This window comes from Carassius carassius, chromosome 3 (genome assembly GCF_963082965.1).
Source record: "Carassius carassius chromosome 3, fCarCar2.1, whole genome shotgun sequence".
NCBI lineage: Eukaryota > Metazoa > Chordata > Actinopteri > Cypriniformes > Cyprinidae > Carassius > Carassius carassius.
In genome coordinates, this window is record NC_081757.1 from 9,318,595 (window position 1) to 9,337,409 (window position 18,815).

Consider the following 18,815-nt stretch of genomic DNA (forward strand, 5'->3'; position numbering starts at 1 on the left):
TAGCCCCCTTGTAAGTTTGCTGGGGCCCCCTGGTGGACCTAGACCCCTGGTTAAGAATGCTTGGTTTTAATAAGCCTATGCTGGTGTGCTGTTCAAGCTATTTAATAAACCCCTCTATAACTATAAACCGTATCTGGTTTAAGATGTTATCGTGAAACAGGGCAAGTAAAGCTTTAGTGTATATTTATATAGAAGTTTTAATTTTTATTTACATAGTCTTAAAAATGAATGTTAAACCTGACTAAATTTCTGGTGGGCTATTTGTGTGACTGAGAGACAAGATAACAAATCTGCTTTGATGACCTTTACTTACTTAACAGAGACTTGTTTGTGTAAAGGTAAAATATATTAAGAAGAAAAATAAAAAAAACAAGAAAGATGACCTATAATGATCTATGTACATCTGACTTAAACAACCGAAGATGAATGAATTTGAGTACGTCTAATAAATTATATTTATCTTCTTCCGTTTTGAACATTCCAGTCATCTTGAGATAAACGGTCCACAGTAAAACTAAAGGGACACAAAACATCACTCCTCTCAACACACTGTAAATATATCTGCAGTCTTTCTGTCTGTTTTAGCCATAAACAGCAGGACACGAGCATCGTATGTGAGCTGGAGCATATGTTTGTCTATACTAGCATCTAGTGGAGATGGAAGACAGATGTCTGATGTCAAATGTTTGGTTGGTCGAGGCCCGTGGTCAGCCGGAGAAACCAACCAGACCTCGACCGGAGATTATTGCTGGTCTCTGCTATGGAAGTGCACTGAAAGGGGTGAGCAATAAATAGATACCGTATTTTCCGGACTATAAGTCGGACTTTTTTTCATAGTTTGGCTCGTCCTGCGACTTATAGTCAGGTGCGACTTATTTATCAAAATTAATTTGACATGAACCGAGAGAAATGAACCAAGAGAAAACATTACCGTCTACAGCCGCGAGAGGGCGCTCTAATGCTGCTCAGTGCTCCTGTAGTCTACCTCTGAGCAGCATAGAGCGCCCTCTCGCGGCTGTAGACGGTAATGTTTTCTCTTGGTTCTTGGTTCTAAATGAATGCGACTTATAGTCCAGTGCGACTTATATATGTTTATTTCCTCATCCTGACGTATTTTTGGACTGATGCAACTTATACTCAGGTGCGACTTATAGTCCGAAAAATACGGTATGTGAGACATCTCCTCAGGGCTGGGTCTCTCATGTCTGCTACTGATTGTCTGTCAAATGTTTTCTAGCAGTTGCATTTAGTGCTGTCAACAGGAAAAAAGACCTGGTGCTGGTTGAATTAACTGCTTTATGGTTTTAATATTTCCTCATTACATTTTTTCAAGACTGGTCTTGACTTTGTAAAGTCAGTTACATAAAAGGTAGACTGTTCTCATTTGAATCTGAAAAGTAAGACACATAGTGGTTAAAAACTATGCTATTAAAAATAATAAAAACATTATTAATATAGATAAGAATAAAGCAGAGTTTGGTGTAAGTGCTCAAGTGCATGAGAAAAAAAACTTTTATCTTTAAATTAAAATATGTTTTCTTTCCCTTAGTTATGGGACAAAATGAACTAAAGGGTTTTGTCCATGTAATGAAAGTCAGTGGGATCTCAAAACGGACAGAAACACTTCTGAACAATTTTTGTAGGAAATCATAATTTCTTTTTTTTTTTTTTTGCAGAAAGAGAGCAACTCAAACCAATTTGGAACAACATGAGGGTGGGTAAACGATGATGAGTTTTTGGTTTTTAAGTGAACTATTTCTTTAATATAAACTGACACACACTGTATCACATTACAAACTGCTGATCACATGTTGCTGATGTCATGTTTTACACGCAATGACCTTATAGTCATGATAGATATAGGGCCTACAAAGAGTGAAAACTCCATAAACCTGCACACACATCCCAATTCTCCAGAGCAAACATGTTAAATGTATTGTACTTGTTTTATTTTAATTTATTTCACCTTTTATGCAGTCTCCCTTCTCCGCCAGCTCCTTCATGGCCCGTTTGATCATACAGATACGAAGGATTGCTCACCATCCCTGTTGACTTAAGTCGCGGCGCTTCAGTGCTTCGCTAGACTTGAGCGATACGTATAGAAAATATATGAGTACATTAAGTCTATGAGGCCTGTTCAGTGTAAGGAATTCCTTTACATCTGTCTGGCTCTCATTGTAGAGAATAAATGGAAAAGGGTGGGGGCTGTTGGGAGATTTTCCAGAACTCCTGTGATCCATTTGACTCTATATGTGTGAGCTCAGTTGCAATCACTTCGTCCCTTCTCTCTCTTCCCCTGCTATCTTTTTTCCTTATGCACGTTTTTTCGCCGTCTCTCATTTTTGGCAGGGATGGTTCCTCAGACATTGGAACAAACACTTCTCCAGATGCTTATAACGGGGCTGGACTGAAAGCCATTGTGTCTTCACTGACACTGCAGCTGTGAAGTCAGTCCCCCTTGTGTATGAGAATATGCGCGTGTGTGCGTGAGAGAGAGAAAGTGAAAGAAGGAGCATGTCTGGGAGACTGATATAGCGAGACAGAGGGTCAAAGAATGAGTGTGTGTGATTTTGTGTGCGTGTCCCTGATTTTCAAGCTGTGGTCGCCAAGAGTGGGAGTGAGTGGGATGCAGGTTTTCGCTAAAGCGCATTCCTGCCATGTTAGGTATCAGTGCTTGGGGAGTATTAATGGGATGCAGTAAAATAGTCCTGCTTTTTACACACCCCGCAAAGGCCTGTGCAGCTCCATCATAAAACAGCTTCAACAATACTGCATTCACTGTTTATCATTTTCAGACACACTTTATTATAGATACTTGACATGTTTTTGAAAAAATAACAGCAGGGGAACATACAGAATACAGGATTTATAGTCAAGAATGTGTCAGTGTGTTATGGGTGGTAGTAACTTCCAAAGCTGATTTGTAGTCAGATTTCCGCTTACCTAATAATGGCTGTGGTTTGAGCGCTTGGACAGAGAGAGCGAATCTTATTACGGTATAAACAGACCGCGTGCATGCAGCTGTTCCGTCTTTAAGGGGCTCATTTTCAATGGGTCAGAGTGAAATTGATTATAACTGTTTATGCTTTGTTATGGCTTTGTCTCCTTTTATTAATGTTTGGGATGTGAAAGATGGGATGTGTAGATGAAGATGAATGTCTTTGAACGAATGTTTTATTTCAGGGGGTGTTGCATGGATCACTGATCAGCTCTGCTAGGGTAAAGCTTTAAGATCAATTTAAATGCACATTATCAATCAGGTGCTGCAGATGCTCCAGGAGAGAATCAGAGCTCTTATGGAGCCCTCTGCTGGTCTCTTGATGCACGTCACAAAACTCATGGAGAGAAGCCATCAACGCACCCACCGTCCAGCCATTCAGACGGGCACTCCGAGAGAGTCTGCCAAGCTATGGGAAATTTAAGGAAGAGTAATACAATTATTTTACAATGAAAATGATAGAACACATTGTGAGGATTTTTATATAAAATGATTGGCTCTTTTAAAGCTATTCAGCTTGTATGGGTAGTATAATGAATGGCATCAAATAATTGTAGTGCTTCCTTATACTCTTGTAATAAACTCAAAGCTGTTGTATAAGATGGTAACTAGGATTATTGTAAAATGTGATGAGTTGGTTTATTAAAAAGGATTTACAAGACAGGACAATATCCCTTTCAGAAAGAAAAATCTATTAAATTCATTTCTAGGTTTTAATTTGATTTATGAATACATTTCTGTATTTACTTCTACTGCGACCTCAATGCAAATATTTTTAATTGTTATGCTATTGTTACTGACATGTTTTATTGTATTTATTTAACCATTTTTTTGTGATAAAATGTTTCGTTTTTCTCAAAATTTTGAATTATGATCTTAAAAATTATTGACTGGATGTTGGTATAACATAATACTGAACAAGTAAAATTTGATTTCCAAACTGATGTTAATAAATCCAAAGCTATTGTCTCATTATTTCAGCAACTAATAGTTGCAAAATTGGGTGAGTTGTAACACTATTTTTTATGTATTTATTAAAAAATTGTTTTAGGATTAAAAAAATATTTTTCTTACTATTTTCAACTAAAATGCTAAATATGATTATTAATGAATGATAAAAAAAATCTCGAAATGATTGAGGGTTGTTATAAAAATAAAACTGAACAAATCAAATTTGATTTGCAATATAAATGCATGTGCAAAATTAAAACTGTAGTCCATGACATAGGTAACCTACCCCACCTACTCTTACAACTCACCTCAAAAATACAACGTTAAAGCCTATTCATACTAAAAACCATAACTATAACGATAAGCTTTACATTTTAATAAGCATACTAATTGTATGAGAATAGAGAATTTCACATCATAGCTAAATACCCGTTCTTACCAATAATGATTATATTAACATACACACCAATGGGTGCTAACATAATTTATAAGTCCACGGTAGTTAACTTAGGTCATCTGCTGCTTTAAATGTTTGAGCTCTTTAAAACCGGATAGATTGGCAATCAGTATTTTTATTGTTTGTTTATTTTTATTGTTATAACTATGGTGTGGACTTTACTATTCTCACAGAATTAAAATGATGTTTAAAACTTTATTGTAATAATCATTATAGTTCTTGTCCTTGGTGTAAATGGCCTTAAAGAAAAACGTTATTAGGCTATATAAAAGTCAGTCTGTGAAAACTGTAATATTCTGTACCTTTTGTTGAAGGCTTTTGTCTGGAAGCTCAAACTGAAGTGCTTTAGTCCCTTTGTGAGACACTGCAGCCCAGAGTAGAGCACACTGCAGTTCCTGGACAGGACTTTCCCCAGCACACATTTTGATTAGCCATGGTTCAATGTCTTTCTCTGGGCCAAATTCTGCTCTCTGAGATTGCTTATAGTTAAACAGTAAGCTGGAAGCGTCAAACACAGAATGCTGAAGCACGTCTTCTGCAAAGTCATTGGCAAATGTGTCTACCGATGATTTCACTTTTATGGCGTCATCTGTAATAGGTCTCAGTTCTGATTTATCGCTGCAACATCTCAAGGGTTTGGCTTCGTGGGAGTTGATCGAGTCTTTACAGAGTGTGTTTGAATATCTTCCTTCTTCCCATGGCTGTGGTTCTACAGTTTGGCCTGAAAGATGGGGCTGGGTGCCATGTTTAAACACACCCCGTTCTAGCTTAGCAAAAGCATGAACCATAGCATTAATGATTAGCTCACTAGCTAAAACATTCACCCCGTCTGTTGCAGAGATCTTAGACCTTGTGTTATATGCTGAGTATGATGTTGTTTCTTCCTCCAAAACTTTTCTTTCTCCTCTCGCCATCACCTCTGCTGGAACCGTTGTGACAATTTCACCTGCTAGCTGGTCAGCAATGGCCCACATGCTTTGCACACAACCCTCATCTTTTACTTTGATCTCATTTGTGGTGATAAAATGAAGGATATCTGCAGAAATTTGAGCTGCATAGTCAGTTAGCCTGGCAACATCATTTTGGAGTCCACTATCTTCGACTTCCCCATTCTTGTTTCCTTCCAGACCTCCATTTCGACAGCACTCCAGTGAAAGTGAGCGCATCAGTCTCACCATGAAGTCAGCAGACGCGTCTGGCATTTGGTTCTCTATTAATGGTTGCATGTGGTCTTTGGGGGTCGGAGGAGGGGGTGAAGGAAGGAACTCTTTAGCCAGTCCTCCCTTAAGCTTCCTTGTGAAACTGGCTCGACTCCTGATCATCTCTGGAAGTAAAGGGGTGCTTGGAGGAGCTTCGGGGTACTCAATAGAGCCCAGACTAGCCATGCTTTTCAATGAAGTAGCGTATACAGTGGCAGATGTGCTATCATATTCTTCCATCTTGTTGTCTGTTTCCACTTCAGATGTGTTTTTGTCACAGTTGTACCCTGAGGAGCACAGGGCCGATGCATTTCCATAAGTCCCCTCTTTATCATCCACACTTTTGGAAAATGGATCATCAGAGTAATGATGCCTCTCCATCTCTTCCAATGCTTTGCAACAGACTTGTAAAGTTAACTCTTCAGCCAGCATCTCAACGTCGTCCCCTCTCAGCTTGATGGATTCTCTTGGGTCTCTGATTCTGATGGCTGAATCTATAATAGTTTTGGCAGTCATCTGTGCAAAGTGTTGAATGGGCTCTAAGTTCTGTTCTAATGTTACATCCAGCAAATGACTGTATGTTTCCAGAGTGTGTTGGATTGATGATAGGTTATAAGCAGGTTGTGGGCATGAATCACTGTTAATTACTACCTGCGCAGAGTCCTGAGAAGGTCAAAAAAACAAAAAAAACAAGACTTGACTTTTAGCAGGTCGCTAATACAATTTATACAGTGAACAATTATTCTTTTCAATTTTAGCTGTTTTTCGATGATGTTAAACTAAATTTTTTTTGTAAATTAAATTTAGAAGAGAATAAAAAGTCTTAGAACTGTGTTTTGATTTCATTTACTTTTATACTAATACTGGGCTAACATTTCTGTACTTACATCAGAGTGAGCAGATTCTGAAGTGGTGACTAGATCACATAGCTTTAATGAACTGCACAGCCAATCCTCATTAATCATCTGAAAAAGAGATAGTTATAATATATTTGTATAAAAATACATAAATTAATCACTATATTTATTTATTTATTTACACAAATTTGTTAAAGTTATTGCACAAAACATCTAATTATTTTTGACTAATAATTACTCAGCTTATCACTATTAGTCAATTTTAATATCAGTGCATCCCTAATAATAATAATAATAATATATATTGAGCCATGATGAAGTTTATTTTGTACAACAGACTAACAGGAGTTCATCGATATTGTAGGGTTGCCTAATAATGCTCTTGGAGACATAATCTGCATGATTTTGTTCAAACTCTTTTCTAACACACCTGCCAATGATTTTCAAGTCAAACTGAAGGCTGTAATTCTTTGGAGGTAGATCTTCAAGGGCATGTGTGTTACATGTTATTATTCAATTATCGCTGAGGACAAAAGAAGCCCTGTTTTTTTTACTATCTGTGATGGTGTGTATGGTCGCACCTCATATACACCTTATTTTATCCATAGATAACATTAACTTGTAAAGTGTCTGACTAATACATCATGAGAGCTGAAAATTTGATAATAGCGACAGTAGAGTTCGGGAATGAAGCAAAGAAAGTACATTTAAATGCAAAACATTGGTATATTACCAACTAAACTAATCCAAGGGCAGTGAAAGAAAAGTGAGTCTTAAATGAGCAGAAAAGTAACTGAAAACCGCAAGTGATCAAAGAATTGCTCTTACAGGAAATAGGTCATGTGACTGACAGGAAAGTATGAGGGTAGAAATTTTTCTGCAGAATTTCCCTTAATAATTAAGACTGATATGAAAGATAATTGTTCTAGATCATAAGGCAACCTTTATACCCAACGAAACAAAGGTTGCCATATGAGTGTGAAGAGAAACAGAAAAGAGGCTTGTGAGAGGATGTATGTTACAGCTCTGATAAACATCAGCTCAGACTAACACTTGTAAAGCACTTTGAGTCAGTGGCAGCACCCACATATTTATTTCATTTGGCAATGAACGCTACAACACATGCATAACCTGTTAGCTGCAGTCGGTTCAAGTTAGATTTTGAGTATTTAAAGAGATCTGGAAATAAAAGGTCTCCTGGGTGGTGTTGTGGAGGACATCACCTTGAAAGGTCTTTGGTTTTCTATTGTTTATGTTTTATAATACTTTGACATTTTCAAAGGAAACGTGAAACACTCAAAGCAGACTCTGATAAACCACAGATGATGGAAATTTTAGGCATTAATAAAATGAGTGATCGAACTGGTCCAAGGAAATGTGATGCTCTTTGACATCAAATGCCCCATTAAATAAAAGCTGTAGACCGAGGGATTCCTCATATTTCTTGGTATTGCTAAAAGATATTAAGTAGTAAAAGCATGTACAAAACACTTGCTAAGAGGATGAAAAACATCTGACCAGTAATAGATGCAACCTAATATCAAATGTCACATAAAATGGATTTAAAATGCCTGATAATATGATTTTTCATCCCCATATTTTATGGCATCTGATCTTACACATAATAAATAACTTTCTATTGAGTTCAAAAGCAAGAAGGGAAAATATAATTTAATTCATATATATATATATATATATGTATATATATATATATATATATATATATATATATATATATATATATATATATATATATATATATATATATATATATATGCACACAATTAAATAACAAATTAAAAAATAAGGTAAAATTAATTTTGCAAAATGAAAATAACAAAATATTTTTACAATTTAAATAATATAAGTGATGATAATTAACTAAACTAAATAAATAAATTCACCTCTTCATACACTTGTAAAAAATATTGTTTTTTTCTCTCCATACGATACCTTGTCGAGGGATATCAGTCAAACAAGTTCTTCTTGATAGATTTTAGTCTGTGAATGATGGGCTCAGAGGCAGTTTGAGTTTGCAGACTTGTTGATTTCCTTTGTGAAAGACATGCACTGCGTCAATGTGCGTGTGGGTGGCTGGGAGGTGTGGCTTCACTGTGAAGACAATAATAGAAATACTGTTCACAATAAGCGAAACAATTACGTAACATTATACAAATTATTTTATCTAATAAACAAACCCCTTAGTGGGTGTCATTATGCACATTCCTCTCAACGTCCGCTTACTCAAAAGTCAAAAGAAGGCGAGCTCTATTCCTATTGGTTGCTAGGGTGTTTTTGAAAATTCTATTGTCCCGCCCCTTAACAACGGCATCCTAGCACGACGCTCATTGGCCTACAGCGAGGTACAGTCGGCCAATCAAATCGCTGCGTGTAGTTTTGGATGCACGCAGACCGTAGTGGTGTGTCTGTTTCAGTCTGGATAGCTTTTCGTTCTACTTTTCGTGGATGTTTGCACATATTCTATTTCAAAATATTTTCCTGGTTTAATTGAGGTTGTTCAGCGTATCGTGAAAAAGGGTAAGTTCATATTTGTGCAGTTATGAAATTTGTGGCAAGACTAAACGAAACAGTCGCTCGCGTGTTGTTGTTTAACGACGGACTTAATGCTTCCTGCGCTCAAAACAATTTCTATACCAAGCTTTGTTTGAAAGTTTAGTAATCTTGTGGAGCACAACGAGTGTGTGTGTGTTTTTCTGAACGAAGTGTGCACGGGTGCATAGTGATCTTTAGTTTTTCATTCATTCTTTGTATACTTCACATTTGAAAGAGGATATAAGTTAACTGTGAAGGATCAGAACAACTACAAGATGCCTTTTTCAAGAGGAAAGAAGCCCACCACCAGTAAAATCCCCAAACTTCACCCCAAAGGACTGGAGAACCAGGTTATACAACAGTTATTCAATGAGATTAGATCAGATATGAAAACAAATTATATCTTAGCTGATTTGATTGTTGTTGATCTGATTTTTGTATTCTATTGATGTGTTTAAACAGGATGGCCCTCAAACCAAACGCTCATCTTCTTCTCCCCAAGGGGCCCCTAAGAAAAGAACTGCTTTCGTGGACATCACCAATGTACGGGTGCTATTTAAACTTCTTGTTCATCCATGCTTTTGTGTACATGAACCACAGTTTTATTGCTTTCGTGTTGCCTAACTAGGCTGTCTCTCAGTGTTTTTTGGCCCCTCGGTTTGATTCTGATGATGTCAGACCAGTAAGTGTTAAGCGTCTATCTTATAACCCCACTAACACCAGGCGATTTCTTGAATGATGCAAATCGGCATGAGCTCATTGAAATCCTATTCATGCTCAAAGCAGTAAATTACAGACTGTACACAAAAGCAGGAGATCTCACCTTTTATTAACCCAGATTGGCAATCCTTTGGTGGGTCTGCTTTCCAGGTGAGGTGCTCTCATTTGCAAATTATGGTGCTCTATTCGCCGTTGTCTAACACCTTCTATTCATTCTCATTGATCTCAGATCAAACCAATTTGATTTGATGTTACTCATGCTCATTTTAACAAAATCTCAGCAGATTGTTCTTTAGTGAAAATCCACTCTTTAAAACTCTTAAAATGCACTTTTGTTAAGGCACACAAGATTGAGCTAAGCAACCCCATCAAGAAGAAAGATCCTGTCAAGAAACTGCAGAAGAAGGTCTCAGTACTTTCTAAGAATGATGTCAACTCAAAGTAAGTCATATTTTATTGGCTCTTTATCTTTACCCTACCTTACAATGAGGTGTTTTGCAAGTACTTTGAAATGATTGGCCCAGAATATGCAGATCGTTTCTCTTTTCTTCTCTCAGATCTGTGATCAATTCAGAGGACAAGTTAGAGGAACTCAAGAATGCGGAATTCAAGATTGAGAAACTGGAAGAACCTTCTTCCAAAGCTCCAATTCCTCCACACCTACAGCCTCCAGAGGTAAGGTCTGCAGCACTGGTGCCATACTTATTAAGATCAGGATATTATTAAGGTGTTTAAAAGTTTGGAGCTGTTTACTGCCAAAAAGAAACCCCACAGACATATTGCATTAAAGGGGTCATATGATGCGTTTTTAAAGATCATTATTTTGTGTATTTGGTGTAACAGAATATGTTGACATGCTTTAGTAAAAAAAAATTTTTTAAATACTGTACATTATTGTAGGTACTCTATGCCCTGCCTCTCTCAAACGAGTCATTTTCTACAAAGTCCCTCCTTAAGACAAGAGCAGTCTGCTTTGATTGGCCAACTGACCCATTGCATTATGATTGGCCGAACACCGCAAGCACTTGTCAGAAATGTTACATTACAGTTTTACCATAAGTTGAAGCCCGAAAGGGGAACAGAGTCACGTGACAGACACAGTGATGAAGCTCGTATGTGAATTACCTCCTCTGGGGCGGCAGTGGCTCAGTGGTTCATGTAGGTTGTCTACAAACCGGAAGGTTGGTGGTTCAATCCCCGGCTCCACCTGACCAAGTTGACCCACCTGACCCTAACCCCAGCTGCTCCCGACGAGCTGGATGGCGCCTTGAATGGCTGACACCACAGTCGGTGTATGAATGAGTGTGTGAATGGGTGAATGTGAGGCAACTTGTAAAGCGCTTTGGATGGCCATGTGGTCTGTTGAAAGCGCTATATAAATGCAGTCCATTTACCATTTACCATTCCTCTCCTATGTTCACGAAACAGTCATCCATAAAATGCGTTGCTTTTAAAAATTCCTAAATGCATCTAATTTCGGAAAGCAAAATAAAGTGCTTTTGCTTTCGCCTAGAAACACACAGCATGGCTGCTTCAAAACTGTGGTTTTTCTCAATTACTGAAACCACACCTTCTTTCTTTGCGTGAACATTTGGGCGACATTACGCAAATATTTTCACATAGTGACGTAAACATGTGGGGGCGTGTTTTAGGGGTGTGTGGCAGAGTCTCTTGAATCTCTTTGGATTTGAGACTTTAGTCTTTGCAACTTTACAGATCTTCTTCATGCACCAAGAGCTTTTAACACTCTAAAGAGAAAGGGAAATTTTAAATTGCATAATATGACCCCTTTAAATGTAGAAGAAAATAAAGTAAATTCTAATGAATGCTAATGTAATTAAAGATCACTCATTAAATTCTTCCAGCTGGGCATTGTTTAATATTTTGGGGGTTACCAAGAACTTTAAAAAAAATTTCTTCATGTATACAGATTTCTAAACACAAACAAACTTTGTTTCTAATCTTTCAGATTCCTCCTGAATTTGACATTGATTCAGAGCACCTCAGTGACTCTACACATACAGTGGAGTACGCTAAAGATATTTTTGACTACCTCAAGAGCAGAGAGGTTGGTTTAGTAGTGAGTTCATTAATGAGCTTGCAAATTGACGAACAGACATCAAGCTGAAGTGTTGTATTTCTTTTATTTGCAGGAAACATTTGTCTTACATGACTACATGGCCGATCAGTCAAATCTAAACAGTAATATGAGAGCGATTCTGGTGGACTGGCTGGTGGAGGTCCAGGTAAGTGTCAGTGTTTGGCCTCGTGTCAAATGTGCTGTTTTGATAAGTCTGGTAAAGCGTAGTTGGCCTCTGATGTGGCTTTATTCTTGCTCTTTATTCTGCAGGAGAATTTCGAGCTGAATCATGAGACTCTGTACCTTGCTGTGAAAATGACGGATCATTATCTGGCTGTGAGCCAGGCCAAGCGGGAGTCTTTACAGCTCATTGGTTCCACTGCCATGCTCATTGCTTCTAAGTTTGAGGTAAGACATATGCTTTCTCATGATAGCTGAAAGCCATTCCTTTAGAACCACACTTTTCTGAGCTTAGTTGGAATTACTCAAGGACTTAGTCATTCAGTCATTATCTCGCACACACACACACACACACACACACACACACACACACACACACACACACACACACACACACACACACACACACACACACACACACACGAAACCTGATAGAAATTTAATTTCTCATTAAAAGTGTGCATTTAAAGTCTAAATCCGGGTTCTTTTAAATCCTATAAAAAAATATATTTAATTATCCAGAATAATTTTTTTTTTAGCTTTTTAAAAAAATATACATGTAACAAATTACCACCTAATGCATATTATTTTTCATTATTATATTATAATGATTATAATGAATTTTATATACACATATATATACACTCACCTAAAGGATTATTAGGAACACCTGTTCAATTTCTCATTAATGCAATTATCTAATCAACCAATCACATAGCAGTTGCTTCAATGCATTTAGGGGTGTGGTCCTGGTCAAGACCATCTCCTGAACTCCAGACTGAATGTCAGAATGGGAAAGAAAGGTGATTTAAGCAATTTTGAGCGTGGCATGGTTGTTGGTGCCAGACGGGCCGGTCTGAGTATTTCACAATCTGCTCAGTTAGTGGAATTTTCACGCACAACCATTTCTAGGGCTTACAAAGAATGGTGTGAAAAGGGAAAAACATCCAGTATGCGGTAGTCCTGTGGGCGAAAATGCCTTGTTGATGCTAGAGGTCAGAGGAGAATGGGCCGACTGATTCAAGCTGATAGAAGAGCAACTTTGACTGAAATAACCACTCGTTACAACCGAGGTATGCAGCAAAGCATTTGGGAAGCCACAACACGCACAACCTTGAGGCGGATGGGCTACAACAGCAGAAGACCCCATCGGGTACCACTCATCTCCACTACAAATAGGAAAAAGAGGCTACAATTTGCACGAGCTCACATAAACTGGACAGTTGAAGACTGGAAAAATGTTGCCTGGTCTGATGAGTCTCGATTTCTGTTGAGACATTCTGTAGAGTCAGAATTTGGTGTAAACAGAATGAGAACATGGATCCATCATGCCTTGTTACCACTGTGCAGGCTGCTGGTGGTGGTGTAATGGTGTGGGGGATGTTTTCTTGGCACTCTTTAGGCCCCTTAGTGCAAATTGGGCATCGTTTGAATGCCACGGCCTACCTGAGCATTGTTTCTGACCATGTCCATCCCTTTATGACCACCATGTACCCATCCTCTGATGGCTACTTCCAGCAGGATAATGCACCATGTCACAAACTTGAATCATTTCAAATTGGTTTCTTGAACATGATAATGAGTTCACTGTACTAAAATGGCCCCCACAGTCACCAGATCTCAACCCAATAGAGCATATTTGGGATGTGGTGGAACGGGAGCTTCGTGCCTTGGATGTGCATCGCACAAATCTCCATCAACTGCAAGATGCTATCCTATCAATATGGGCCAACATTTCTAAAGAATGCTTTCAGCACCTTGTTAAATCAATGCCACGTAGAATTAAGGCAGTTCTGAAGGAGAAAGGGGGTCAAACACAGTATTAGTATGGTGTTCCTAATAATAATAATAATCCTTTAGGTGAGTGTATATTATTATACCATTTATTTTTTGAGGTATGTGACACAAGTACTGGCACACACACATTTTTTCTTATTCATTCATATATGTAGATATTATATATATATATACATTTAAAAACCACTGTAGGTTGCTTATCACCATCATGTTACATGTTTGTCATCCATTAATAATTTTAAGAAATTATTGTTTTTTATTTTAATTTAGTTTTTTATTTTGTGCATTGCTATACTATTTTGTGTGAAAATGCCTTTTGCTAGTTCGATCAAGTAGATCTGAATAGGGATATTGAAAATCCCAACCCTCTCACTAGACAAAGGTCAAGTTTTGCATATTATGCACAATATACATATTGCATGCTTTAACAAAACAGTGAGTACTGTATTATTTGTCAGTTGTTACCCATCATCTCTGGTGTATCCCGACAGGAGCGAGCTCCACCTTGCCTGGATGATTTCCTGTATATTTGTGATGATGCCTACAAGCGTTCTCAGCTCATCACCATGGAAATCAGCATCTTGCAGGCGCTGAACTTTGACATCAATATTCCGGTTCCATACCGATTCCTCCGTCGCTACGCCAAGGTGAGAGATAACACATGCATATACCCTCACTGAGGAGACAGGTGCAACTCCTTTGGAGTCAGCTGACACACACCAGGATTAACATCAAGTGTGTGTGTGTATGTCAAAGTCAGAAGAAAAAAAAAGACCATGCAGGGTAGCATGTGTAGAATGTCTTTGTGTTTGTCAGGTGTGTCCTCTTTGTTTCCTCTGTATTCTCTGAGGTGTGTGTATGTGTGTACATGACCAGCTGTCACTGGTCGTTGCTGTTTGCTGTTGTCAGATCTATTCTCATTTTCAGCAGCTGAATCAATTGAGCTTTATTTAAAGCTCTGCGATTTAACAATGTGTCTTTTTTTGTGTGTTTTTATTTGTTGGCAGAATGGCTGGTTTTACTAATTGCTCTTTCTGCAAAGTGCACATTTGACAAATAATACCATTATATTTAATTATAAGAACATTAGTTAAGAGAATAACACAATAAAAATAAAATCCTTTTTAATTGGTGGCTTCTGAAAAAAAAGAAGCAATAACAGCACGCAGATAAAGCAGATCACTTACACTTATTCATGCCAAAGCTTTTATCTAGGGACTTTATACAGCGTTTTTTTTTTTTCAAGTGATTAGGACACAGTAGATAAACTCAGACTTTTTCTTGACTGTGTTTATTGATAAATGGATAGTTTACTTACTTTTTCCCACCTTCATATTGTTCTTCATATTTTGTTTAATTAATACTTTTATTCACCAAGTATGCATTAAATTGATAAAAAGTGACAGTAAAGGCATTTATCATGTCAGAAAAGATTTCTGTTTCAAATAACTTAGTTCATCCAAGAATTAAGAAAAAAATGTATCGTGGTTTCCACAAAAATAATAAGTCCGTAAAAATGTCAAGTGCATTATTCATTGTTTTCAATATTTATAATAAGAAGAAATGTTTCTTGAGCATTAAATCAACCTACCAGAATGATTTCTGAAGGATCATGTGACTCTGAAGACTGGAGGAATGTCTTTGCATCACTGGAATGTGTAACATTCTAAAATACTTTAAAACAGAAAACTGTTCATTTTAAATCATGATAATAATAATTCACAATTTTACTATTTTAATGTATTTATGTATAAAAGTCTTGTTTCAAAAACATTACAAATCTTACCGATTCCAAATTTCATAATGGTAGGTTATATTAAAAGACATTTTGAAGAATGTTTGTGCAGTTTTTTCCAAAGTTCCTAATGTCCATTGCAGTTAAGCACACTGTATTTTTTCTATCTATTAATTCATGTTTTTGTTTTTCTTTAATGGTTTTTTTTTTTTTAGCTAAACAGCAATGGTCACTATGAATTGGTTTATGTATAAGATCTGCCGGAAGATTCTTCAAAAATGATTTTGTTTGGATGAACTATTGAAAAATCAAGCTAGTTAAATTTTACATTTCACATGTTTACCTTTAAATGCTTTCATGCTATGGCTCACCCAAGCACCTCTTTTAGTAACTGTACACAGAATGAAAAGTGCAGAATGTTGGATGAGCTTTCTATATTTTTTTTCTGCGTGGCCTGAAGGTACTGGCGATGCTACTGTCTCTCTGTGTTTGTGTGTGTGTGTGAGAATAAAACTTTACTTCACCTCTGTGCAGTTTGTCAGTGTATGGATGCTCATTGTGGTGTGTGATGATTAACGGTCTCTCGTCTCCCGGCAGTGTGTGAATGCAGGTATGGACACACTGACTCTTGCACGCTTTGTTTGTGAGCTGAGTTTGCTGGAGATGGAGTTTGTGCCCGTGAGAGCATCTTTGCTCGCCTCTGCCTGTGTGCTCATCGCTCTGGTTACTAAGGATCTTGGAGGATGGGTATGTGTTTACCTTTATGCTTTTAAAATGTATGCACAAGGACAGAGCTCATGAATTATACAGTTTATTTTCACAAAATGCCACCGTTCCTTGGTGATACACACTTTCACAGTGAGTTCCGTGTGTGCTGTGATTTGGTTATGCTGTGCTCTTCTGATAGCACTAAATGAGCTTACGCTGACGACAGCTCTGTGATGGCCTGGTACCTGCTCATTACGGATGTTAATTTCTGTCCTTACGCACACACACACACACACACACACACACATTCACACTCTAAGTAGTGGGTTGATTTATCCTTTAAGACTGTGACACATGTAATTTGGTTAATGGGAGTGAAGCTGGACTTTGTTGACCAACGTTTGAGTAATTGGTTTGCGTCCTGTGTCAGTCTACGGAGAAGTTCAATTACCTTAAAAAAAACACAGCACACACACTTCTGAATTCATTTACTTTCTCTCCGGATGTTGTTGCCATCATATCCTCAAATTATTGACGGCTCAGGGGCATTTTCTTCTCACATGAAATGTTTGGCAGCAGTCTTAAAGTCTCACATCCATTATGTAACAGTCATTAGACTCCTCCGAGCTTCCCAGATATCTGGCTTCACAATTACACTTCAGTGTTTGTGTAGGTTTTGACTGATGTGCCACTTCTGTTTCCAGACAAAGTGTTTGGAGTTTCACTCCGGATACAGTTTGGAGGATCTGGCACCCGTGGTCAGAAAACTTCATGAAATGCTCATCAGCCCGCCGGACAGTAAACTCGCAGTCGTCAGGAGCAAGTATGCACACAAGTAAGTCATCAATGCAGTTTAAACTGTGCACTTTGAACCAGAATCATAGGTTTTTTGTGTCTACTTTTACTCCCTAAATATAAAAATGCTAAATGTTTTGATTTATTTTTTTTTACTTTTTTTAAATCTCCTTAATTCAAATACACGTTTGACTTGAAGGTTCCTTGCTGTGAGTGTTTATGCTCTGAACAGTTTTAGTTTGTTTGCTGTCTCTAAAGTTTTCTCTCTTTTTTCAACTTTATTAGATTTTTTCTTTTCTTTTCAATTGCCTCAAAATGCTGTACAACAATGTTCAAAGATATAGCTTATCTCAGCCATTCAAATACTTAAAGAATTCTTGCTCGGTCTGTTTATGTATAAACATTTCTGAATTGTTTGCTGTTTTGAATGTTTTCTTTTTATTTATTTTTTTATATACATAAATCATGTGCTTTTTCATCATGCTAAGTTTGCTGGCAAGTCTTGCAAAGAAAGCATTTGGGACAAATTTGACTTCAGTTGAGAAGTTTAGATGGATGAAGTTTAGTGGTAATTCATGTTTAGAAAATTTAGATTCTGTTTGCTTATCTGAGTCTCTGTTGTTTTGAAGCTCTTCCCAAACCTGATTGGCATTTTGATGTGATATTTAATGTTACGCCTCCCTACAGCAGATGTTGACTTCTTAAAAGCATTTGACTAATGAAGCAGTTTGTTCATATTTAAATACTCCAGATTGTGACATTTGATTATTCGAAGTTATTTATTTAAACTTTTTTTTTTTTACAGGGTTTTCTTTGAAGTTGCATTGATCCCCACAGTGAGTCTGGAAACATTGGAGAGGTTTTTGAAATGACCCGAAAGAATAGGTGTAATGTTTCGAACGTTGTAAATAATTATATTTAATGTTATATTTTAATCTTTTGAAATAAAGTGTTTGTGTGTAAATTTACATGTATATGCATGTTCTCCATTGTACGTTTGGCTGTTCAGTTGTTTTTACAAACCATGTTATTCTTGAGAAAAACACACAGCAGTGACCCTATAAGTGTTTCAAAACTGATAAAGTACAAACCGTTTCAATGGTTCATTATATTAGGTCATTAGATTTATTGAATGTTGTTACTAAAATGGCATTTTAATGCTTAATCTTGTACATATATTTTTGTCTTTGTTGTACCTCTTTGTATAGTTCGCCATGTCTGTATGTTTTCTTAATTAGTTTAATAAGTGTTTTTTTTTTTAAACACTGGTTGATTAAAAAAAAGTATTTTGAATATTTGCCTGATTCGTGCATGTACTTTATGTGAAATAAATGTATTTACAAAAATTTAATATCTCAGTTCAACCAGTAGGAGGCAGTGTAAACCCAGATCCTCCATCACCACATCCATAATGTGTGTCTACATTCAACTTCCATGCACTGCGTGTCTTTTCACTCAATCATTGCACCTATAGAAAAATAAATATCCTCCATCACATATCAGCCCCAGTGATAACTGAATGTAGGAAACCACTCCTGTTTATCAGAAGAGATTGTCTGGGGTTCTGATGTCCAAACAGTCTCTGACGTCTATTGGTTGTTTTTGGATGCAGCCTGAGTCACAGCTGTGAGCCGGTCCAATCCATCATGGCCAAAAGCGAACAACAAATGTCTCGGAGCTGTTTCTGGCGTTTGCACTTTTTGCTGTGTTCTCTTAGGTTCTCCTGTGTGGTTTAGATGTGGACTGAAAGAGGAAAAGACAGGCTTTGATTAGTGTTTTTGAGAA

At 37.2% G+C, this 18,815-nt stretch overlaps 2 protein-coding genes across 4 annotated transcripts; one reads left to right on the plus strand and one right to left on the minus strand.

The window, feature by feature from the left end:
• Positions 1 to 1,282: 1,282 nt before the first annotated feature.
• On the minus strand, positions 1,283 to 8,704 carry LOC132118134 (uncharacterized). The gene is made up of 4 exons (XM_059527703.1): positions 8,416 to 8,704; positions 6,493 to 6,570; positions 4,709 to 6,268; positions 1,283 to 3,407 (listed from the first exon to the last, which is right to left on the minus strand). Exons 2-4 carry the CDS (start codon positions 6,568 to 6,570, stop codon positions 3,234 to 3,236), a joined length of 1,812 nt encoding a protein of 603 aa, XP_059383686.1. The 5' UTR covers positions 8,416 to 8,704; the 3' UTR covers positions 1,283 to 3,233.
• Positions 8,705 to 8,840: 136 nt separating this feature from the next.
• Positions 8,841 to 18,637, plus strand: LOC132118140 (G2/mitotic-specific cyclin-B3-like). Of its 3 annotated transcripts, none has more exons than XM_059527718.1 (13): positions 8,841 to 9,014; positions 9,273 to 9,365; positions 9,478 to 9,558; positions 9,644 to 9,697; positions 10,076 to 10,176; positions 10,293 to 10,410; positions 11,705 to 11,803; positions 11,889 to 11,981; positions 12,086 to 12,223; positions 14,284 to 14,439; positions 16,125 to 16,274; positions 16,940 to 17,070; positions 17,836 to 18,637. In XM_059527718.1, the coding sequence occupies exons 2-13, from the start codon at positions 9,291 to 9,293 to the stop codon at positions 17,900 to 17,902; spliced, it is 1,263 nt and encodes a 420-aa protein (XP_059383701.1). In that variant the 5' UTR covers positions 8,841 to 9,014; positions 9,273 to 9,290; the 3' UTR covers positions 17,903 to 18,637. The 3 variants fall into 3 exon arrangements, with proteins under 3 accessions (XP_059383701.1, XP_059383710.1, XP_059383719.1); XM_059527727.1 differs by having other exon boundaries at positions 8,841 to 9,000; positions 9,261 to 9,365; XM_059527736.1 differs by lacking the exon at positions 9,644 to 9,697 and having other exon boundaries at positions 8,842 to 9,014.
• The last annotated feature ends 178 nt before the right edge of the window (positions 18,638 to 18,815 follow it).

Excerpts from the sequence above, each read along its gene's own strand:
- LOC132118134 (XM_059527703.1), bottom strand. The coding sequence starts at position 6,570 with ATGATTAATGAGGATTGGCTGTGCAGTTCATTAAAGCTATGTGATCTA. Across the intron at positions 6,269-6,492 it reads CAGAATCTGCTCACTCTGAT|GACTCTGCGCAGGTAGTAAT; the intron begins GTAAGTACAGAA and ends TGACCTTCTCAG. Across the intron at positions 3,408-4,708 it reads ACAAAAGCCTTCAACAAAAG|CTTGGCAGACTCTCTCGGAG; the intron begins GTACAGAATATT and ends AATTTCCCATAG.
- LOC132118140 (XM_059527718.1), top strand. The coding sequence starts at position 9,291 with ATGCCTTTTTCAAGAGGAAAGAAGCCCACCACCAGTAAAATCCCCAAA. Across the intron at positions 9,366-9,477 it reads CCAAAGGACTGGAGAACCAG|GATGGCCCTCAAACCAAACG; the intron begins GTTATACAACAG and ends GTGTTTAAACAG. Across the intron at positions 10,411-11,704 it reads CACACCTACAGCCTCCAGAG|ATTCCTCCTGAATTTGACAT; the intron begins GTAAGGTCTGCA and ends CTAATCTTTCAG.